This window comes from Rattus rattus, chromosome 1 (assembly GCF_011064425.1).
Source record: "Rattus rattus isolate New Zealand chromosome 1, Rrattus_CSIRO_v1, whole genome shotgun sequence".
Lineage (NCBI taxonomy): Eukaryota > Metazoa > Chordata > Mammalia > Rodentia > Muridae > Rattus > Rattus rattus.
Window position 1 is genome coordinate 244,637,170 of NC_046154.1, and position 23,060 is coordinate 244,660,229.

General features: G+C 42.9%; 1 protein-coding gene across 1 annotated transcript in view; it reads right to left on the reverse strand.

Annotated features, from left to right (window-relative positions):
- Positions 1-23,060, reverse strand: part of Col22a1 (collagen type XXII alpha 1 chain) — a 208,664-nt gene that overhangs the window by 11,791 nt on the left and 173,813 nt on the right. Inside the window, exons 50-58 of the mRNA XM_032890864.1 lie at positions 22,002-22,055; positions 17,577-17,630; positions 12,732-12,776; positions 12,046-12,099; positions 10,110-10,163; positions 6,399-6,452; positions 4,990-5,061; positions 3,297-3,332; positions 776-820 (exon numbers count right to left, since the gene is read on the reverse strand). Of these exons, the coding sequence (XP_032746755.1) occupies positions 776-820; positions 3,297-3,332; positions 4,990-5,061; positions 6,399-6,452; positions 10,110-10,163; positions 12,046-12,099; positions 12,732-12,776; positions 17,577-17,630; positions 22,002-22,055 (468 nt within the window). The remainder of the gene's footprint in view (positions 1-775; positions 821-3,296; positions 3,333-4,989; positions 5,062-6,398; positions 6,453-10,109; positions 10,164-12,045; positions 12,100-12,731; positions 12,777-17,576; positions 17,631-22,001; positions 22,056-23,060) is intronic.

A 23,060-nucleotide genomic window follows, 5' to 3' on the forward strand; every position in this document is an offset into this window, starting at 1 on the left:
AAGAAGGGAAGGCCAGGATGACAGAGACCACTTCCATCTCCCTCTTCCCAAGCTGCAGGAAAAGCCTGCCAGCTCGTTACCCATCTGACTTGTGAAGAAAGCTGCGATAAATTCTTTGCAGGACCATTGAAAACAACCATGGGCGGGGGTGGGGGACAGGATATCACCCATGTAGTACAACAGCTGACCACACGGAGGATGCATGCGGATAAACCAGCTGTGCATAGCCCTTAATGGAGCAAGAGACTGTGCGGGTGAGTGTGAGAATGCTCCCTGCCCCCTCCTGCACTTCTGCAAGGAAAACGTCTCTCCCCTGTTGGTTTCTGGAAAAATGAAATGTAAAGAAAGGCTTTCAGAGTGTGGCGCCAAGGCGACTCATTATGGGAAAATCTGTTCCCTTGTCACCTTCAGTGACAAATCTGGCTCCCAGCAAATTGGCACTTAGGGAGCCAGGCACATCCTGCATGCGCCTTCACACATGGTGAGCAGGGAATCTGTCAGAGTCTCCCAACACTTGCCTTGCATTGATAATTATGGTCATGATTTTATTCCTCAAAATAACCAAAAAGAAACAAGAAAGAAAACTGACTATGTCCATGTTGGGGAAAAAGAACCCTACTGAGTGAGGGGCTTCGGATTCTTTTTCATGGAAAGTCGTTGCAGAAGAAAGCACTCAAGGTCCAGGTGTTTATTAACTGCCCTGAATAAATTCCAGCCTTGCAACTATGGCAAGGTCACCTTGAGCATCCTCAGATGGCTACACATTCCCACTTACCGGCTCTCCTTTGGATCCTGGCTCTCCAGGCTTACCAGGAGCACCCTGCAATGAGATACGAGGACAGTAGTCACTTCAATACTGCCACCTCTGCCTCCATATTTGCCTTCCTTCGACATAGCACTTCCTGGGGAAAGGGGATGCTGAAAAAGCAACCCCTCCCCACGCTGACCCCAAAATCTTCAACCTGGTCAGTCTGAATATGCAATCAAGCCACTCTTCATTCCTTTACTCCTACCTCTGCCCATTCTTGGTCTAGGACATGAGCCAATGGCATGGCTTCTTAAAGACATTCTTCCATACTTCATATGACTGAGACACTTTTCTTTTCCTGCCTATGTTTCTTCTACTCGCTCCAAGTGAAATATCGTTTCCCTCCTTTCTTTCCTCCATTTCTCCCTTCCTGTCCCTCCCTCCCTTCCTTTTCCTTTCTTCAAGACTCTTGACATCCCCTCTGAAAAGATGTCACCTTCTTGCTAGCCACCACCAAAATTTCTTCTTCCAATATGTGGGAACATAGACATGCTTGTTTGCTTATACTTAGGTAGCAAAAGTTTGGAAAGCTTATTCATTAAATAGGACATCATATTCCTATATGAAAGGCTGCCCTGTATCTACAGGTATTCAAAATATGCCAACCCAAAGGCTGAACACTAGGGTAATCTAGCCTAACCTGCCACAGAGTGATAGAAATAGTATGCATTCAGAATGCGGACATGGGATAGAACACAGCTTAGCAGTTAATACCATGTACAACTTTTGCAGAAAACTGAGCTCAATTTCAGGGATCCTTTAAGGGGGCTCACAGCAACCTGTCACCCCAGCTCTGGATGATCTGATTCCTTCTTCTGGCTTCCAACAGTACCTGCACTCACTTGCACATATCCACCCAAACATGAAGGTATATGCATAATTAAATTTTAAATTAATTTATGTTTTAAAACTGAATGAAAATATTCTAGTCCTCTGAATCTGGCTCTCTTAGTCACCTCATACCACTAACATCCACTATGCTACCTCCTTGAGTACTACTCTAAGCTCTGTGGCCAATGAAATATAGCATGGGCATAAGATCCTTTTTCTCAGGGTACTCACAACCTGATTCAGAAGTAGGTATGGGTATACCAAACCTGGAATACAGCAAACGGTTTTACTTTCTATACTATAATCATGAGAAGGTTCCACAGTAATTCCAGGAGGGAAAAATAATACATGACATTGGATGCTGGAAAGCACACAGTCTGGAAGTTCAAATAGAATCCAACAGGGATTACACTGGAGGGCAAAGCCAAGAGGAAGCTTCAGTGATTAAGTAATTGATCTCTGTGTGTCACCCACCAAAAACGAGCAGGTCACATTTAAAGAGAATGTGGGTGGTATTAGGGAAGATTATCCAGGCCTGATTAGCTTGAATTTTATTTTGGAGGGCGATGGAAAGGTACAGAGAACTTCGTGTAAGCAGCAACCCAACTGAGAGCTCACGATATTGATGCGACCTTCAGAAATGGGAGCTGGGGCATTATGTCCTCTAACTTTACCTAGTAAGCAAGAACAATGATCAGTCAAAAAGTGAGGAGCAGGTCTAGTGAGTGCCAAGCTATGTCTGGGCCAAAAGTATAGGGTAGTCAAACTTGGAATATTAGATCCTGCTTCAAGGAAGGCAATCTCATATAACAGTGGCCCAAAGGCACACGGTGACAAAGGTGTTCTATTTCAAGTCAAGAGTGCAGGCTTTGATACACATGTGAGCAATTTCCCTAAAAAGTCTTTTCTCCATATCCTTCATTTTATTTATTCACTCTCATTGGTGCCTTCTCTGAGCTAGGCTCATGAGCACGGACAGGATAGAGTAGATGATCAACAGAGCAGATCAACAAGTGCTTTTCTCTGCTGGACCACAGAGAAGAAGGGATGGAAGGTGAAAGTATTGAGAGAGAGAGAGAGAGAGAGAGAGAGAGAGAGAGAGAGAGAGAGAGAGACTGCCCTGAAAACTAAGTATTTAGAGACCAGAGTGAATGTAGCCGACAGGAGGAGAGAAACTGGGAAGAAAAAGGATACCTCAGGGACTCTTTGCACTACAGGGGAGGGCACAGCTGTAATCTCAACTGTAAAGTGGCATAAAATGTTTGGCCCATGGCCCATGATCTCCAGCTGCTGTAGATGGTCATGGTTGGGCAGGAGCAACCATTAGGGAAGTTGCTGCAATGATCCTTGTAAAAAAGGATTTGGGATTGGGCAGCATCCATTCAGAATTGAGAGGCACTACAAAGAAAAGTGGGAAGGTTTGCTGACACAATGATGCTGAAGGGTGACTAAGGAGATGTTTCCATCTACCTGGTGCCCCTGTTGGCTGTAAAACTTGTGACAGTTTGTAAAACGAAAATGTAAAACCACAGTCCAGAAAGCACACTGACGCTGGTTGAGGAGTTTTGATAAACTCAGGGCTTGCTTCTCAGCCCATCTGTGGTTCCCAGAGGAAAGGTCTACCAAGGAGAAAGGACAGGGGTTGGGAAATACTTGCCTCCTTTCCTGGAGCTCCTATCTCTCCTGCTTCTCCCTGTAAAAAAGAACACAAGGACAGTGGACTCAATAGCATCATTCAGTGCATGTTAATCTTTATGACAGACATTTCACTCATCATGGTCCAGCAAAGACAGCAGTCAGTGATCCAGATAGTCTACCTTACAAGGCCATCGCACAGGCAGCCTTCTGGTCAGTGCATGCAGGAGAAAGGAGATAATTGCCACAGAATATAAGAAATCCTCTGGCTATGGGCTCTTTGTCAGTGGGCTCAATGTACCTCTACTAAACAGTACTTAGAAGCCAGATTTACCAGTCGTCTCATGGGAGGGAGGCCACTCCTATCATCAGGGGACAATGTGTTAAGTAAGATGCCAATAAGATGGCGGAGTCCAACTGTAAATTGATTCCTTTGTGGATTGGCTATATGATATTTATGACTTCCCCGGTAATCCCTTCAATTCATTGGGTCTTAATTTATTCACCTATAAATTAAGAGGAGCCACTTCACCCATATCATATGTTACCGTGATACTTATTTTAATTGAGATAGGTAAACCACAATGACTAGCATGTAATAAAACTGGAGAATTGATCTGTTTTTATGATTAAGGAGTAATTTTTGAAAAACATGGGTATTTGGCTGCTCAATGGAAGCCAAAGTATAAACAAGCAGTGGAAAAGAGTAATCAAGTAATCCAAGGAAGTGAATGGACAAGCCATATACATCTTGGACCACAGATCAGAAGTGGAGAACAATGGACCTGATACCACAAAGAAAGGTTGAATCCAGTTATACCAATGTTCACATGAAAAGGGCAGAATACATATATTGTATTGGGAGCCATGGATGGGCAGAAGCAAAGGGGAAGAGAAAAGTGTGGGGTGTTCATGGAGGGGAGACCAGGAAAGGGGACAACATTTGAAATATAAACAAACAAAATGATTAATAAATATAAAAGAAAGAAAAAAGAGAAGGGTATTCAGGAATATGGAAACATTTTCCATTTTGAGATGTTACTTGCAACCTTATCCGTCAGTGCAGACCGGAGTCTGAAGAACAGTGCATGGCTTCAGTGTGGCTATGAATGAGTCCTCATTACCCCCTTAACAGCTTCAATGTACTCTATAAGGTTGAGTCAGGGGACCAAGACTAAAGGTCCAGATGGGTACAATTGTATACTGTGGCTTTGAATCAATCACCTACATGGTCTGACCCTATGACCAAAACTTGTTCATCTTTACAATCCTTAAAAGCATCCTTCAAGTTCCAGGGCCATTACGGACAGTGCTATCCACCACAGACACCTACAGAGATCATCACAGTCACCTCTGCTTACTGAGCACTACAATGGGCTGGGCATTACCACAGTCCTTTATGTAGATCCTCACATTTAATACACAGAGGTGAATGATGCTGTCATAGCACTCGAGTAAGGAGATAGCCACCATAATGAGACATTAAATGAGCTTCCTAAGGCCTTATAATTAAAGTACTAGGCTTTGGAATTCCATGCAAATGACAATTATGAACCCTCAATGGCCTCCTAAATCACAATGCACTTTGACCCCATACTATCTCATCACAGCATGAAAAAAATGTCCCTTTAAGACATGAGTTGGCAAGGTCAGTAGTGAAAATCAAGATTACACCTAGAGCCAGGTATCTTGGCACCCTTAGGTCCTCTGCTTACCGGAGGCCCACGGGGACCCAGAAACCCTGGAAGTCCTGGGCTGCCACTTTCTCCTTTGTTTCCCTTTTGGCCCTATGAAGGAAAAACAGGGAATGAATTAAAACAGGCATCAAGTGATGCCATCAGACTCAGAAACTTGATGACAATCCCAAGCGGTGGGGCCCTGAAACCCCTCCCCCTTCCCTGAATTGGTGAGAGGTTGGGTCAGAAAGAGACATGGAGTCTGTAAAACTCGGTATCATGACTGAGGAGCAGAGATAGAAGATGAGAGGGGAGGAGGAATCTCCACTGACAGAGAGCAGCCCTTCCATTAGAGCAGTGGCATCTAGGAATGGATCCTTAGACGCAACACCTATATCTAGATGTGTGCAGACTCTTCGAGGTTGGTTGGGCACTTCTTCCCACGACACTGTTAAGGATCCTGGTGTGGTGGTTGCAGCCTTTGGAGGAAGCCTTTGAGCCTAATGGCTTAGCTTTTCATGAAAGATCCCAAAGTGGGTCGGCTCCTCCTGGGGTTAGCTTCTCCCCTGGATGGATCTATCCTCGGGGTCCATCCCGACACTGTATACTTGGTTTCAGTAGGAATGACAGATCCTACATTGGAGGTGCTGGGAGAGATTACTAAAATTTCAGAAAATAGGCACTCCTTGTAGTTGTTGCTGGACCAATGGGATAGTCTCTACCAGTTTGACTGGCATCCTGGGATTTGTGGATTTCTGGTCACTCTGGATTCTCTCTGGAAATTATCTGGGAAGCACTAGCTAGCACACTGTCCTGGACATTTATAAATGACATTTTATGCTTGCAATTAGCGCAAGAATAGCTCTCAATCTAAGCAAATAAAAATACAAGAAGGCTAGGCAAGAATGAAATTCATACCCAGACTTGAAGCTACTGAAGCCCAGAATCCATAAAAGAACCATCTGCCCCATTATGTCTCCTCACTGACCTGGCATGAACCTCAAATTCAGAATCTAATCAGTGCCTAGAAATCTACCTGCCGTATTCTTTTCACCGTCTACCACTGAACTTCCTTGCTTCCCACCCATCATTGCCATCTCTATCCCCATGCTTACACCCTCTCTCATTCCAGTGACATGGTCAAAGTTGCTTGGTCTGGATGTACCTTTTATTTCTATCATTTGATACCCACTGTGAAACCGTACTGCACATCTTTGACACTGAATCGTCAGAGGTATCCATGTTTCAGACAGAAGAGATTGAGAAATGTAGTCAAGTGTATGGAAAATTTTAATGAACTACATACCCAGATTCTCTAGCTTTCGGACTATCTGTACTGTTCAAAAAGGGATCCATTATCCAGTGTTTTCTGGGATGGGGAAAAAAAGCCTCCTGTGACATGAGACCCTTGCCTTGACATGATCAGGAACCTGGGGACAAATACTCACTGGGGCTCCTGGACGGCCAGGGTCTCCTGGAGATCCAGGTGATCCACTGCTGCCCTGGTGGGAGAAATAGAAATGTTCACCCTGCCAGTACTCTGTGCCAGGGCACCGGAGCAAACTCAACTGCAGGTGGACAACTTAATTACACAGGCTGTTCTCACTCAGGCCGCTGTGGTTCTCTGAAAAGCGCTTCGTCTTGCAGAGAGTATTTTCCACTTGTAAAAGAAGCCTATGATTCATAACATTATTATGGAATTAAATGAGTCCGTGGGCATGAAAAAGCCTAACTCAGTGACTGGTGCCCACAGAACCGCACTTTAAATGAGAGAAAGACCATTCTTCATTCATTCCTCAACTCATAGACTAGTCTATGAAAAGTGCAAGCATAAAGCATGACCCAACTCTGGAACAGCTGCGTGCATCATAAGGCGAGCATGAGGAAGCAGGTTTGCATGCTTTTCTCATTGCACACCCCTGCTTTAGCGCATTGCCACAGTCCCATTGAATACATGATGGTACAAAAATACAGGAGGCCAGGGTTAACACTGGCTTGTACTGTCATGCAGTTAGGAACTGAAAGGATCCATTACCATAGGTTCTACGACAAACTGCCTTGAATCGAATATTCTCTAACTTGATGACCATTGTGTGCATATTTATAATTTTGGCAAATGCTTCTCAATAAGATTTTACACAATGGTGTTCACCTGTAATCTTAGCCATCCTGAGGGAAATAGCAGGAGCATCAGGAATTCAAACATCAGGCTCAGCTGACAAAGTGAGTCTGCCGTGGCTATATGATGCCATTTATCAAACATCACACACATACACATACACACACACACACACACACACACACACACATCCATTGTAAGAAAACTGGAGAATTCTACCTACCCTGCTTCAACTACAAAGAAATCCCTTATTTCCTAAACTGCATACCCAAGGCTCAGCACCTCTGCCCACCAGAATTCCCATGGTACACTCTCTCTCTCTTTGTGCTTAGCTCATATCCCTGCCATGAGTTTGTGACTTGTGGCTCTTATATCCCCAGAATCTAGTGAATGATTCTGCTTAATAAAAAGACCAAAAACATCACAGAGATCCATTTAGTATTAATCCTGGAAATGTAAGGTTTGCATGATGTTTATTAACTGAGTTGTGTAGTCATGAAGGTACCAACATCCTCAAAACCTGCTATAGTCAACAGCCTTCAGCTGACCCAGGTACCTCTAACACTGCCTATCAATTCCCCTATACATCCTTCACTTCTCATACCAAATGCAGTTGTCATCATTATTTTACATGTAGAGAAACCAAGGCACAGAAATGTTAAGCCACACACCCAAAAGAAGTGAAACAAAAAACTGAGTTCTGAGCTTAGTACTGAGCCCATCCCATACTGTATTGTCCTTGTCAAGGAGGTGGCCTGTAGGTCAGTAACCAGAAACACCGCCTCTGTCTTTTCCCTAAAATGTGGCCATAAGACTATGGGTATTCAAGTATCTCATCTAACCAGATGCACCCAGAAACCACATAACATATATAACCTTATTCATTAAAAAAAAAAATAGAGTCACAGAGAAAGTCCAAGTTCTATCTGTAATATCAGCTAGTGAATGCAGAAATGGCCCCATGAGCATTATTTCTGACTGACAGGAATACTCAGACCTTCTAGTGAGTGCTGCCTGCTGCCCCTCCCTATACTCCTTCCACCCACAAACCCATCTGTGTCTCTCCAAAAATATGTACTTTAGCTCATCCCTATGGAAATGATATCTCTCCTGCTTTCCCCTGTAACCGCCCCTCTGCTTCTGCAGAAGGAGGAGGGGGGCTACCAGACATTAGCACATGGTGCCAACACTAGTTTTGGTGTCAACCTGTTCCCTGTGAAATTGGTCTTTTGGTGCTGGGACTAGGGTCATTCCGGAGTCACAGAAACATATTCTATCTACCTATTCCTAAATATCTACATCTATCTATCTATCTATCTATCTATCTATCTATCTATCTATCTATCTATCTATCTATCTATCTATCTATCATTTGCTAACAAAAAGCACCCCTAGGTACTAGGCTGCTCATGAATGAAGGCTGTAGTCATCTTCCCAAGCTTTTGATCTCTAAACACCTGTTTAAAGCTCCTTCCTTCTGCAAGACAATCTAGTTCATAGACATTTAAGGTAGGGTCTTAAACTTCAGACTGCTGTTCCAGACTGCTTGAGTCCAAAAGTTAGCTCAATTTCTGACTAGATGTGTGACCTTAGGTAAGCTATGAGTATCTTTGAGCCTTCATTTCTTGTCTTTGCCTTGACAAATTCATAATATAGTTTCATAACTCAGAAGTCTTAAGAGCAAACTAGATGATATCTATGTATCTCTTCCATATTTCTTTGAAGCCTGTGGCTGTGAGGTAGTAATCATGTGAGTTTTTCCCATTCTTGTGTGATTATAAATTTTAAAGAGAGCAAAATGAAGGTTTGGGACTATGTAAACATCTATAGTCACCACAACATGAATGAAGTTGATCTGTAAATATAATCATACATTAACAGAGTTGAGGCACACACAACACTGACAGACCGTGTGTTTAACAGTGGTCCTAGAGAAAATGCAGCAGAGCTGAAAGGTTTATGATTCTGAGTGACATCATAACATCCCATTGTCACAGCATAGCATATCAGCAGTAACACTGGGGCAATCAAATTACAGCAACAGGTGTAAAAGTGTTACAAGCTAAAATGATCCACGACAGTGACAGTAAATCACTGTTCTGGAGTTGAAACAATACACTTTCCATCTTCATTTTAGAATGCACACCTACTTATGAAAAGCAATTTATTGTTCTTAGTATGCTAAGTTATATACACAGCTTCCTTTCATGGGTTTCCAATGCTTTTCTCTTTACATAGTGCTGGGTATCCAAATACCTCCTTTCTAGCTTTGCTCATACTTTATGGATTTGCCTAGGTGTACGAATGGGACTACACAAACCCACAAATATTTACCAACCTGTGAAATATTTTGGGTTAAATTCACATGTTGAAATGCTAATGTCTAAGCCCTTAGAATTTTCCTTTGTTAATAGGATTATCAGAGATGTAATAAGCTATGTGAGTTTATAGTATAATAGGTTGGACCCTTAATTCAATAGGATCAATTCACCAGGACTAATGCCTTATGAAAGGGGAAATTGGGACACACACACACACACACACACACACACACACACACACACACACAGAGTATACACATAGGAGGAACATTCCGTTAAGACAGAAGCTTAGTCAAAGAATGTTATTATAGTTAGCCAATGTTAAGAAGCTGGAGATGTAGGGACACTATCCCTCCTGACTGGTATCTTAATGTCCTCCCTCTGGCCTCTGGAAACAAGGAGGAAATCTTTCTGTATAGAAGCTATCAGTTGTTGTACTTCTAGGAAACCCATGTGTATGTGTATAAATCTGTACAATGGCCCCAAACTAGAAGCATGACAGCTCCTGAAGTCCTTGTGGGTAGACTGTCAGTGGGATGACCTGGGGTACATATAGGAAGGCACTTGGGGCAGAGGGCAGTGGCTGTTTATCATCCTCTAGGTCACAGAGCATCATTTTTAAATGATGCAGGTATGCACACATGGTGAAATAAGCAAACATCACTATGGTAACAGTTGGGCTGAACTGTACAGCAAACTAATCTCAAAACAAAACTCACCGGTGGTCCCCTTGTTCCTCTGGGACCCTGTGGTCCAGCAGGTCCAGTGTCACCCTGAAACAGAAAGAGGTCATAAAACCACAGAGCTACATAGGAAGATGACAGAGGTCCAATTTGGATCAGACTTCACCAACAGACCCAGGAATTCAGTGGTGTGTTCAGACACTTCCTTTTGAATGCCAAGGACTTCAGAACTGCATAAATTTGCTTTACCCAGTGAGGAGATGCTCTCCAGCTCACATTTGTAAATGCGTGTGTTTATTTACTGGTTCAGGCATAGTTCACCTGTTTCCCTGGTAGTTTAAGGGGGTCACATCTCAAACCAAAAAAAGTCAAAATGATGGATTTACTGGATAATAACCTGAAACCATCCCTGTCAGGTTCACCAAAGAATGAAGCCTCCCACCCAACATCACCACCAACCCATACACCTACTAGATTGGTTTTATAACCATGTTTTAGCTAGGGCAGAAAGAGTTTCTCCTACTCTTATCAGAGTCCATCACCAAAGGCAAACAGGGCAAGAACTCTGATGTATAGGCCATGAAGGATTGCTGCTTACTGGCTTGCTGTTCATAGCTTACTCCAGCCTACTTTCTTATAGAACCCAGAACCATCAGCCCAGGCTTGGTACCACCCACAATGGACTGAGCCCTACCACATCAATCGCTAATTAAGAAAATGCCTCACAAACTTGCCTAGAGCCAAATCTTATGAAGGCATTTTCTCAGCTGAGGCTCCCTCCTCTTGGATGATTCTAGCATGTATCAAGTTGACATAACACTAGCCAGGACAAACAGCTAGGAGAGAGCAAGGGAACTAAACTGACTTTGCCATGTGATTTCTTCTAGATGCTTCAAATCAGATCCTCTAAACAACCAATAAGGAAGGAACAGGAGAAGCAAGAGGAGTCTATTTGCTATGTAGATTTCCATAAGTCTTGAAATATGTAAAGGTCTAGAAGGAGACCACTTGGGACCTCAGAACCCTGTCTTCATGAATCTGACAAGCCTACCCTTTCTAGAAGAACAATTTATAAACTCAAATACCAGGTCACCTTGCAAAAAGCCACGTGAAACAGGTAGTCAAGTCTTGGGGAGTGGGCACAGAGGGTGAGCTACAAATATTAACTCGAGGATGACTCCCTCTACCTCTGAGTCTCTAGATCACAGTATTCTCATTTGTGTCTTCCAGAGAAAACCTCTACCTTATCTGTCACAATTTCAAGACCAAATAAAAGTGAGAGAACTCCAAGCTGTCTAATTTGAGATACAGCTCAAACAGCACAGGAGCAGCAACTGCTACCACTGCTACTGCTGGTGGTGGTCACAATGAAGAAGAAAAGAAGGTGGAGGAGGAGGAGGAGGAGGAGGAGGAGGAGGAGGAGGAGGAGGAGGAGAAGAAGAAGAAGAAGAAGAAGAAGAAGAAGAAGAAGAAGAAGAAGAAGAAGAAGAAGAAGATGCTTGAATTAGTGATGGCTTAGTAATGGCAGCAGTGATGATGGTGATGGTTTAGTCATAGTAATAGTAGTAATGATGGAGGATGTGATGCAAAGGTGTTGGTAATGGTGGTAACCACAATGTTAGTAATGGCAAGTCTTGATATCAATGGTGGTGGAGAGTTTAAGGGATTAATAACTACTGTGAGAACCAAAACTATCAAGAAATGGAGAAAACCTGAAATGCCTGAAATGAAAATCAGGTAAGGTAAATCCAACTGGACCATCACTGGACATTAGACAAATCAGATGAATCCAGAAAAGCCTCCATCGGCTGTGGGACACAGGTTGACCCGAGGGACAGAAGAAGCTCATGATTCAATGAAAAACAATTATGTGACATTCTACATCCTTCACAGAACTGCCACCTGTGGTAAGGTTCCTGGGTGCCCCTCCCATGTTCTCTCAATCAGTACAGGCAAATGCATCCCAACTTACATCTTTTCCTGGTGATCCTTCCCTTCCAGGGGGGCCTGTTGGGCCGGGTTCTCCCTAGGAATAAGAAACTGCTGTTAGAGACAGCTGGTTGAGCTATAGGCAACCTCAAACACAAAGCATCTGAAAGTGTATGAGGGGGAGAGACACAGAGGTTTGAAGACAGAAGTGTCCCCTATGGAGTGTGGCAGCCTCTGCAACAGAACTCTGGATCTCAGGGGAGTATGTGGAGCCCCAAGTGCCTCCCCAACAGGGAAGGTAAGAAGAATACAAGGTGATGGGGCAGATGAGCCTGTTTGAGGCCCACCTGTTACTTGGTTATCCCTGGTTTCTCTCTATAGCATAGTTCTATACTTGTTCTCCAGGACACTCAAGGAATCCAACCATTATCCCATCAGTCTCTTTCATTTGGGGTATTTGGAAGGGATGGGTGTTAAAACACATCTAAAATAAGGTCTATGGGTTAATATAGACACTATGACCTGGGAAAGTCACCCACTACCTCTGATCAGTTTGCTCCTCTGAAAACTAAGCCTAATACCACAGCTTGTTTTATGGTGCTCTGTGAACATGTGTAAACCCATGGTGAAACTATGCTAGCATATCTTTTGTTTTTTTCTGAATAGTAAGCAGCAAATAATATACTATGAAACATTGAATCCTCTAATTTGTGAGTGTCACCTACTTACCCTCAGACCAGGTGGGCCAGGATCACCTGTATGTCCCTTGAAGCCCTGGAAAAAATATTAGTTATGAAATTACTCTATCAAACAACAGTTGGAGGGAACAAAAAGGCAGAGGGTCACGAAAATGTCCTGCTTCATCCCATCTTCAAGTTTGGCTCATCCTAGTGCCTCTCTCTTGTTGACAGTTTAGGGGGATCAAGAATGAGTAGAAGAAAAGCAAGAGGGAGCATCAAGAAGCAAGGAATAAAGAAGGTCTATATTGAGTGGCACTTTGCATGATGATATAGTCATTAAAAGTGTTCATTTTATGGTTTTGAGGTCCTGAAACATGGGTCCTCTTTTCCCCATTTTACAATGAAACCTAAGCTCAGTCCTGAATATCACTCCAATAGCAAAGAGGTGCCATGATTTACATACAGACCCATCTGATAGAGGACACTTCTCCAAGACAATTCTCAATACTAGGATGACAGAGAACCCATGGAATCAAATCTCATTACCACCTGTGTTCATCCCCAAGTCTCCATTCTGATCTCATCTGATGATGACAGCAAACAGAGACACAACAACAAGGGAGGAGAAAGACCTAGACACAAGGCCAGACCAAGGAGAACTCCGTCCTTCAGGATATAAAGGTCACAGATGAGAATGGCAGCTTGTGCATCTCCTGCCACTATGACTGATTAGAATATTCAGTCTCCTGTCCTCTAGAGTATGAGTCAGTAGAATGAGGTGGCAGAATGTGGTCCCTCTAGGACCCAGTAGGACCAGTGGACAGGAAGCCTCAATCCAAATGTGTGAGAATTTCATCTAAATCTGGGTTCATAAATGGGGTTCAATGACAATCTGTTCAGAAATGACAGTGAACTATTAGAACATAGTAGCCATTGATGAGCAAAGGAAAAGGAGGGGAGAAGAGAAAAGGGGTATGGAGTCATGTAAGACCTAGATTCAGTTTCAGCCACTCTATGCCACCCCAGAAAGGGTATTTGCCACTGGAGCTCTTACTATAACTGAAAATAACAAACATTATTATCCTGCCTATCTCTCTCTTCCCATCTTCGGATACCCTCTGTGCTTCAGAGCTTATCATGGGCTGGGAGTGTAAATCATGGGCTCTGTTCTCTTCTGTAGTCTTGGGACTGGGATGCTTCATGTCTCTTTACTAGGATTGAGTTTCTACATATGAGCATGAGGCTGAGACCCATTTCTGTAAGTCACTATCCAGAATGAATAAAGCAAATTTCTCCAACTATTTGGAACTTAGCAAGGTTCTAAAAATCTTCTTTAAATAACTTAATCTCAAGACCAGCTGACACTGAAGAAGGAATTCTAACTTCCTCTCATCCCATAAACTCAGGACAAAAGCCCCAACTAGGGAGTCCTACACTGCCAGGCATTTGACTGAGAGTTCACAGGTACCCATCCCTTTGCTAGTATTCACAGCTGTTGTCTAGCTGTGACAGCTACTGTTATTTCCATTACATAGGAAACAGAGGTCCCACTTGATCAAGAAATCACAAAGGAAGGACATAGGTATATCTCTCTCCTAACTCATGTCATCCTTCAAAGCTCTGCTCTGACTCAGTGAAGCCAACCAGGGAAATGGTCTTATTCACTAGCTTAGGTACCTAAACATCACCCATTCATTGAAATTCCTGGTGCTGAAGTGGATCTAATTCCTAAGAAATCCCAGCAAATGGGTCTCTCCAGCTGACAAGGAGCCCCACTGACTCCTGTAAGCCAGGAGCTACCTGATAAAACTGGAGTGTTATTCACCAGAATCACTTAGTTATAAAAGAAGAGACTGTATGTCACAGTAAGCAACCATTTGCCATATTTAAAATGCCTTATGAAAGGACTTAATGGAACTATCAACTTAAAGTATGTTTTAGGAAAAACAACCAGTCACAGATGTGTGGATTTAGTCTCTGTGGGCCAGAATAATCATCCCCATGACTGGGTTCCTCCTGCTGCACACAGGAGAAGCAGGGAGATTGGGGGAAAATGAACATTGATTTTCATGTTTTGTTTCTTCCTTAATGAATAGTAGCCAGATGACTTATTGATTTTTTTCAAAAGAAAAATAGCACGAAGGAAACAGAGGCAGTGTTGTGATCTGCCACTTCTTGATGGATAATTGGGTTTCAGGATTTTCATTAAACATCATCACATTTTTTAAACAATTAAGGAATCATGTGAAGTTTCAGCAACATGAAGAGGTAAAGCACTTAAAAATTAAAATATTAAAACACTTTATTACTACAAAAAAGTATCTGTGTTTAGTGCTATAACTAGACATAGATTTAAATATAACTGCACTTCATATAAGCATAGAGGTTAGATGTGAAGTAAGGGACTCAAGAGAGGGAAGGATCTCCTGAATAAGAGAAAATAGAATACATAGTTATAAAATGATAGGGTGGGGTAGGGGTACTAGAATGGCAGTATTGAAAGGAGAGTGGGAGAAAAGGAGGAATGGGGTAATGGAGGATATATAGGCAGAGACTACTAAAACTGCAGGCCATTTTGAGGGGTCATACTGAAACATATTATAGTAGGTCCTTCTTGGAATATATGCATATATGGAAGAATATAAATAGAATCACCGAATACTGGAGGAGACAATGCCCCAACTAGATAGCTATCACCACTGAATAATATCTGCTGTACCAGGAATTGGTTATACCTAATTGAGTTGTTGGTCAAAGGTGCTCTATAGAAACCCTCAAACTCCCAAGGCTATTCCTTTCTGTCCACAAACTGATGGTAAGGCCCCATTATTGAAGAGGCATACACCACAGACCTACACAACTTGTCGAACACGGAGAAGATAAGCTGGTCCTTACCTAAAGCCTCCATCTCTGCAGAGTAATGTTCATGGTACTGGATTGTGCTCTGCACACTACCAGACAAGAAAGGTAAAGATCAACCTAGTTACAAAACCTTTGATCTAAAATGATGACCTGCTTTCATGATATGCTGGTGGTACAAGAGTGGCAGAAAAGTTGTGGGAGTAACCAACCACTATCTGATTGGAATTAAAGTCCACTCCATGAGATTGATCCATGCTTGACACTGCTCAGATGACCAAAAACCTGAGAAAAAATAGGTCACGGACATAGGGGAAAACCAAATGCTGACTGTGGGTGGCAACTTTAGAAGCTTCCTCCTACAGGTTAGCACAGATACTGAAGTTATAGACCTTGAAATAAGATGGGATCTGATCCCAGCACTTTGAGATGGGGTTGGAAAGATTGTAAGAACCAGTTTTAGAACAGAAGCAGAAGGAACACCCATTCAGGCCTGACATGTGGCCCAGTTCCCATGTCAAGATGGATTGCAGAAACTATCTCTGAGACACAGCCATAATACAGCAAACACAGAGGCTTGCCAAAGGCAAAAAACTGAGAATTATGAAGGAATCCAATGGAGACCCCCATCTGAACAATAATAAAACCATATTTTAGGGACTATACATGGACTGATGTCCAACGGTAGATGAATATTCTAAGTAAGATCACCATGGAAAGCCCTGGGTCCTGCCAAAAACCCCCAATGACGTGATTTTTGGAGGGATTTGTTAAGGGGGGAGGATCCTTATAGGGGGATGGGGGAGGTTGGGGATGTTGGCCTGAAAAGGAAGGGAATAACAATTTTAATGTTTTCTGGGCATTTATTTTATCTTGTAGGTCTTTTACTTATATATTAGAGTTTCTGATTTTGTGTTTTTATGGGATTTCTATGTGAGCAGATGTGTGTCTCTGCATCTTTAAGTGTTTCTTAAGCTTTTTTCTTTGCTCTTTTTTTCCCATTCATTTTGTCCTACTCTGGTTTGTTTTGGGGGAGTTTATAGTGGCTTATTTCTTTTCTAATGAAAGAGAGAAAGAGGGAATGGATTTGGGTGGGTGAAAAGGTGGAGAGGACCTGGGTGGAACTGAGTGAGGGGAAAACATGATCAGGATTTATTGTATAAAAATCTATTTTTAATATAAAAGAAAAAAGCATGTGGAAAGGTTGCAATTGATTCAACCTAATGAAAACTAAATCTAATAATAGAGTAAATGTTCTGCTATAGAATCAGAAACGACTTAGGATCATCCTTGCACAACTCCTTCTTCCTGGTATCGCCATCACTATCACGGACAGTTAGAATAGACTTACACAACTGGACAAAGGTTAGTTAGGGCACTAGAGGAAGGGGCCAGGGATGATCTGCAGGTTAGAAAATGCTTGCCTAGCATGCACAGAGCCCTGGAGCCTCATTTCCATCACTGTAAAACACAGCATGGTGGCATAGATCTGTAGTCTCAGCAAACAGAAGACAGAAACAAGACCAGAAGTTGAAGGTCATCTTCATTGACACAGTGAGTTCAAGATCAGCCTGGGTTACATGAAACCCTGTCTAAGAAAGAAAGAAAGAAAGAAAAAGAAAGAAAAGAAAGAAAGAAAGAAAGAAAGAAAGAAAGAAAGAAAAGAAAGAAAAGAAGAGAAAGAAAGAAAGAGAGAGAGAAAAGGAAGGAAGGAGAGAGAGAAAAAGGAAGGAAGAAAGAAAAGAAAGAAGTCAAACAAACCCCAAAACAAACACCAAATAAAACCCAAAATAAACAAAACACCTTTGGGGTTTTCCTTAAATTATTCAAAGTAGAGAACACGGAAGTTGGAATAAAGAAATAATGAAGAAAGCTGAAAATCAAACTGGCATGAGATGGCTTAAATCTGGGAATAAAAGCTTGACTACAGAAAAAGCAGAATTGGTTATACAAGCAGCAGAATGTTGGCAGACAGACTTCTGTAACTCAGAATCCTTGCATACTTTCCTAGGGACAGCATAGGACCTGCACTTACCGGTGGACCTCTGGCTCCCTCTGCTCCTGGAAGGCCTGGTTCTCCTGTCTTGCCCTGAATTGAGGAAAAGAAAAAAAGAGTCAGGCTCCCATCTTCAGGATCTTCAGATAGTTGGTGCCTGCCTTTCATACTACACCATTTCCACAGGCCTCTGGTCAAGCAGGCAATCAGCCCTGACACTAGCATTTCTAATCTATTCCCTCTAGTTCAGTCTCCACAGCATATTCAGGCCTGATGTATTCCTAATTTTCCTGTGGCGATGATAGCTCAAACCCTATTCCTCGATGAATCATTCACAGGGCCCCACTCACTGTCAGAGTGCTCTTGCCTGATGAGAAACTATAAAACCATCTTAGTTATTAATGACTTGACTCATAAAAGCACTTCAAAGTGGCCATGAACCATTACACTTTTCCAGTGGCCACATTGAAGATCAAAGCCATTTTATTTTACCAGGCTTCTAAGGACAAAGCTAAAGAATACCTCAGCTTCCTGACACCCAGGCAGGGGCTCTGCCCGGGACCCCAGTGGCACCACTCACAGAGGCCTGTGATCTGATTCATGCAGCCCTTTCCACACCCCATGTACTCAAATACAAAGGAATACAAGGACACACTCACTACATGAAATTATTGCCCACAGTTTGGCATTACTCCAGACAGAAGCAAGCCATGAAAAAAAGGCAGCTGAGGTCCAGACAAAAGGCTCGAAGGTTGGGGAGAGGATGCAGAGGAAGAGGTGAAAGAGGACCATTGGATGGGCAGCAGGGCTAGTTCTGAATCTTTTTTCACTGTAGCCTGAGAATATGGCCCTTCCTAAACACCCTGTACCTCATTTTTATATAAAATAAATTTTGAGGACTTCCATGGGGTTCCAATTTGAAGAGAAGAGCAAGGGTATTCTTAGATTTAGAGAGAAATTTCAAAGGCCAGGGATCAAATGCGTCTGGATACTTATGTTTCCTTGTTACTTTCTGCCCTAGCTCATCCAATTCTAACCATGTGGTATTGTTGCCATTACTCCCTGCAACTGTCCCTGAATTTTTAACTTTCAGATGGTCCACCTTTATACAGCTTGGCCTTGCCCCATAATCAAGGTGATCAACAGTATTAGCCCAGTTACTAACAGACAAAGAGCCAATATCAAATGAGGGTTATCCCTGCATAGACACAACTAAGATGTTTGGAATCATGATGAATCCCCACTCGGAACCAATGAAAGATGCTCCTTAGGAAAACAACATGGGGCACAGAGAGGTTAGGTCATCTTTTCAAGGACACACAGAGTGAGGCTTGTAATTGATATGATAACTGAAACTGTACTTCTTCTTAAACGAGGGATACTCAACTATATCTTATTAAAACATTAAACAACAGACAATTCAAAATGTCTATCTTTTTAATTTATACATTGAAATGTTCATCTATCCATTGGGCTATCATCATCCTCTTGTCTGTCCATCTGTCTCGTTCTCCATGTATAGACCTTTAGGAGAATGGAGCCATGTACCGTCAATGCCTATTCTCTATCTTCATACCCCAGTCTTGGGCATAAGGGCACCCCTGTTGCTTTGGAAGATACAGATATGTTCAGTGTGCTCCTTGCAGTTTCTCAGGAGAGAAGATGAATATCAGCTGTCTCTGGAGGGTACCACTCACCAGTCTGTCTTTTATGACCTTCTCTCCCCATGCATGAACCATTTGTTTCCTCACTCTCTAGGGGCTTCAATGGGTAGGATTCCTTCCTGGCATCAGAGTCTTTGCATCAAGATCTCAGGAGATCATAGACTCTACCTATTTATGCCAACTTCCTCCTAACACATATCAGTGAAATAAAATATCAGATGACTCTCCAGTGAAATTCCATAGCAAGACAGAAGAGAGGCTCAAGGATGCATAGTTCAGGATCTCAGAGTCCCACTACCTTTGTGGAATCACTGAGCATGACCTGCTCCACGAGAACTGGCTATCTCCTATGGGATCCTTGCTTGCCCAGAATAGGGCTGGTCTTGTATCACAATGACAGTCCCTGGAGCAGGCACTGATCAAACCAATGGAGCAAAAATTAGTGACCCTGTGCTGCAGGGACAATGCTCATTCAGCCCAAAGGTGGATCATGGCTCTGAGCTCTGAACACTGAGCTCTAGGTCAGCCTCAGAGATACAATTCTCCAGAGATTTCACTCCCCAGCTGGGAGACCTTGGAAGAGCACTATTAGCCTCTGTGCATCTCCAGTTTCCTCATCATGGGACAAGAACATCTGTAACCCCGGGCTTTACTGGGGTTTAATTGGAAAATGCAATGCTGGTCTGGCTGTTCCTGGCCCCAGGTATTCCCAAGAACACCTCTCTATCCCTTGTGCACCCCTCCCAGTCCCTCCACCCTCTGTCATCTGCCTCCTTGAGCAGCTCCATAGAGCATCCCACTTTGTACTCCTGGAAAGGTTCTTTTTCTTCCCCTCAGCAGTAAACTTGGGCTGCTGCAACTGACAAACGGTGTACAGTGATGAAGAAGGTGCTTCGGGCAAGCCGTGTGAGATTTGGAATGAGTCATAATAGTTTATAGCCAAGCAAATTAAACAGACCATGAACCTCACTAGAAGAAAACCTTTTATATAATCCCACTTAGTGGCTGTAAAGTCTCCACCATTCTGACCGCAGCAGGAATGAAAGCAGAGCAGTTGCAAAGAGAACCTCACTAAAACAATTAAGAGTTAAATAAACCTGACGTGCAGTCCGTTCTTCTCTTCATTTGACCCATGACTTCTCACTAGCAAGTTAGCATATTACCCGCCACCTAACTGAAGGAGACTGAAGCTGAGAGAGGCTATTCCGCTTACTCAAGGTCACACAGCTGAGGAGAAGGAGCTTCCAGCATCCGAAGCCACTTTGTTGCTATTGTTATTGCTGGGCATAAAGTAATTTCATTTTGATATTAAATTTAGTTTTTATCAATATTTAATATATAAACATTGATTTAAAATATTAAAAGGTAGGGCTGGAGAAATGGCTTAGCTGTTAAGAACTCTTGCTGTTCTTCTGAAAGATCAGAGTTTTGTTACCAGCACCTACATTCCATAGCTCATAATTGCCCATAACTTCAATTCGTGGGGATATGATGCCAATTTCTGCCCCACCTCGTGGTACTGCACAGTCAGAGTACATAATATGAATGCAGGAGCATACACAGTAATTAATAATTAATTAAATTGACTATTAAATTAATTTAAAAGAGGAAAAAGGGACCAGCAAGATGATTGGCAGGTAAAGGTGAATGCTACCAAGCCTGACAACCTAAGTTAGATCTCTGGGACCCACATGATATAAGAAAACCAAATTCTGCAAGCTCACCTCTGACCTTTGTCTATGCACTGCTCACACATATACAAATAAACAAGCAAATGCAATAAATAAAAGAAAAAACCCTTTCAAGCAAACAGTAACTAAAACACCATGGAGTATAAAGTCACTTGACTGTTCCGTTCTTGTAAAACCATCCTTCCATCAGTGGATCCCTCACTCTTCTTAGAGCTGCCAGTGTTGTAATAGATGCACTCCTGTTATGTAACCAGGGAGGTGTGAGCAGAACCCAGTTCTCTTCCTATTCCCGCAGCCCTTTATCTTCCTTCCAAAGCATGCGATTTTCTTGGGTATTGTTTGTTTTGCGTTGCAATGTTTCTGTTTGCTGTAGTGGACTGGGGGCCCTGCATCATAGAAAAGCACTCCACTGAGCCACACTACAGCTCTAGATTTGTGAAGACAAGAGTAAAGCCAGAAACTGCAGAGTTCTCCTCCTTCTCCCCTCCTCCCCCTCCTCCCCTCCTCCCCCTGCCCCTCCTTCCCCTTCTTCCTCCTCTTCCTCCTCCTCCTCCTCCTCCTCCTCCTCATCATCATCATCATCATCATCATCATCATCACCATTATCATCACAGAATCCTGAATCCAGGTAAGAAATGTCTCCAGCCCTAGGAAAGGACTTTGAGATCATAGATAAATCATCCACGTATGAACTCACCAAGGCAACTCAGAATTTCTTTGTCTTCCCATCTCACTAGAAGTTCCTAAAGAATGCTACTAAAGAAAACTAAAAGCAACACTTGCAGGCCAGATGCAAAACATGAAGCTGGGAGGCAGCTTTCATGAGCAGGAGCCAGTGTATCCCACTTGCCCCCAAAATCCCTTCCATATCCACATGGGCTGCAAAGTAGTGTGGAAGGTTGAAGACCTGAACTTGGAATTCCTGGACTGTCACCAGAACATTATGTGACTTTGCCTGGTCAGCTTACCAACCTAAGATACAGAACTATGAGAAAAAAGGACGTGGTGCATAGGACATGATTATGTGTCTGGATTGTAGGAGCCCTTCAAGATCTCAAAAGAGCTGAAAATGGATGGGTTTGGCATGAGGGCAAGTGTAGAGGCCTTACCGGTTCTCCAGGGGGACCTGGCTTTCCGTCTCTGCCCTGTTTGCCTTCTTCACCCTGAAAGACAAACTCAAATTGTTTATTAGGTCAGGGAAGATTACAGAAAAGGAAGGATGGACACAAAGGCACCCCATGTACAGCTCTCTGTGAAGTGGCAGCCTCATCTTCCATTAGCAGCACTTGGGTATCTCCCCGACCCCTGGAACTTGACGTCTGGAAACACAGACCATTTTGCCACTGTATCATGATTTCCGTTATTTATGTACAACAGCCACCACTATGTCCTCCCTGTGGGCCTTTTTGATGAGTAAGTTGAAAAGGCGTGTATATAAGAAAAAAGAAATAACACAGCAAAACACTTACCAGTGTTCCTAAGGCATTGTGAAGTGTGGGGAAAGAGGGTTAGGATTCTAGGAAGTTCCAGTGACTTACACTTCTTTTCACAAAGCCAAACTATGAATCTCTCTCTAGTCTCTCCACCCCAGCTGATCTCAGCTCTAGATGAGGATACTTTAACCTTGATGTTCATTTTATAGATAAGTACATAGTCAGGGTCTCAGATGATGGCAAATATATGTTAAAGGAGAGAGCAATTCCAGGCCACCTAAATCCAAAAGAAAGCAGCAAAGCTTAAAGGGAAAAAAATAATAATTCAGTCAAGTAGGGTTTAAATTCTATTTGCACCTCCAAGGCATAGGACCTTGGCCTCTTGGTGCCTCTTAACCTAAAAAGAAACAATAAATGTGCCCTGCAGAGTCAGGAGTAACCATTTACAATCCTCAGCAAAACACTAGCACCAGCCAGTGAAGCAGCCACACAGTTGCTATAGAAAGTGCTTACTTTCTCCACTACTGTCCTTAGCCTGTAGTGCTTGGGCATGGAGGATGCTGCAAACAATGATAAGAACGTTTTCCTTCTCTGGCCTGCTGTCCCACCACTTACTTCACTGGTACCTGTTACGTTTCATGAATGCTGCTCCCAGCATTACTGTGTGAACTTCAAATAAATGAACCCAGGGATCCATCTCCTCTGTGGTTAAGAGCTCAGGGAAGGTGGAAGAAA